Source organism: Salvelinus sp. IW2-2015, linkage group LG6.1 (genome assembly GCF_002910315.2).
Source record: "Salvelinus sp. IW2-2015 linkage group LG6.1, ASM291031v2, whole genome shotgun sequence".
Lineage (NCBI taxonomy): Eukaryota > Metazoa > Chordata > Actinopteri > Salmoniformes > Salmonidae > Salvelinus > Salvelinus sp. IW2-2015.
The window spans coordinates 3,000,090-3,001,513 of NC_036845.1; the positions used below are offsets into that span (position 1 = coordinate 3,000,090).

A 1,424-nucleotide genomic window follows, 5' to 3' on the forward strand; every position below is an offset into this window, starting at 1 on the left:
CTGTACAGCTAACCCCACTGACCATCCTTCATCCCCAAATGTCTTACACTCCACCCAGTAATGTTTCAGTGTGTCTCTTTCTCAATATGTTTCTTTCTCTTTTCTGTCAGAGTCCATATTTAGCAGTAGCTGTGCGATGGTCTCCAAATCGACCAATGAAAAGCTCAAACAGGGCATCGCAGTACGATTCCATGGAGAGGAAGGAATGGTGGGTATTTTCAGTGTCTGTSTGACKTAGGTTCAAATAGTATTTATTTTATTTTAAAATACTTTAGTTTAGAAACTCTTGATTGAACTTGCCTAGGGCAATGGAAACAATGGAATAGTTCCCAAAATGGAAAGGGAAGAGGTCACAATCTCAAATGACCCGTGCTTAGTSCTAGCAACACTTTATTAATGTACTATACAGGAAATAGGGTCCTATTTCAGTACATGCTCATTTAGCAGTGGACCTTTAGTTGACCTGTGACCTTTGTGTTCCAGGGCCAGGGCGTGGTGAGGGAGTGGTTTGACGTCCTGTCCAATGAGATCATCAATGCAGACTACGGCCTCTTTACCCAGTCAGCGGACGGTGAGACACCCTGTGATTGGCTGATGAGATGTTTGTTTGTGTAAACAGTTTTTTTTACTGTAATTGAGGGTGTATTTTCTTCCCTCACTGTTTTTTAAAATGTTGTTACCTTGCATCATGATCCAAATACTTTGTTGGTTAATTATATGTTTGTATGCCTAGCCTAGCTGTGTACTCTGAGTAATGTTTTCCTTTATCGCATCAGGATCCAAATACTTATTCAAGATAGGTAGGTAAGAAGATCAAAGCTTGACTGGTATTTATTTGTTTGTGTGTGTGTGTGTCTCTCTCTCTCTCTCTCTCTCACAGGCACCACGTTCCAGCCCAACAGTAACTCGTCAGTGAACCTTGATCATCTGAACTACTTCCGGTTTGCGGGTCAGATCCTGGGGTTGGCTCTTTACCACCGTCAGCTGGTCAACATCTACTTCACCCGCTCCTTCTACAAACACATACTGGGTAACACACACACACCTCARACACACGTTCTACAGTGGGTTGTTAACACGAATCCCAGTGATCTACCAGGGTGTATCCTCTACTTGAGCAGGTTGTTACATTTGTAACTGGGTTATAATACAGTTGTTAGTGTTTTTACAGTGATGCTACAGTGTTGTAACAGTACGGGTGCGGTCTGTGTGTCCAGGCATCCCAGTGAACTACCAGGARGTGTCGTCCATCGATCCAGAGTATGCCAAGAATCTGCAGTGGATCCTGGACAACGACATCAGCGACCTGGGACTGGAGCTCACCTTCTCTGTGGAAACAGACGTGTTCGGCGCCATGGAGGAGGTGCCACTCAAACCTGGCGGGACTAGCATCATTGTCACCCAGGACAACAAGGTGAGCCAGC

General features: G+C 44.6%; 1 protein-coding gene across 1 annotated transcript in view; it reads left to right on the forward strand.

Annotated features, from left to right (window-relative positions):
• Positions 1 to 1,424, forward strand: part of LOC111964610 (E3 ubiquitin-protein ligase HACE1) — a 34,109-nt gene that overhangs the window by 29,657 nt on the left and 3,028 nt on the right. Inside the window, 4 exon segments of the mRNA XM_070443791.1 lie at positions 111 to 208; positions 484 to 571; positions 881 to 1,030; positions 1,218 to 1,415. Coding sequence (XP_070299892.1) covers positions 111 to 208; positions 484 to 571; positions 881 to 1,030; positions 1,218 to 1,415 — 534 coding nt within the window.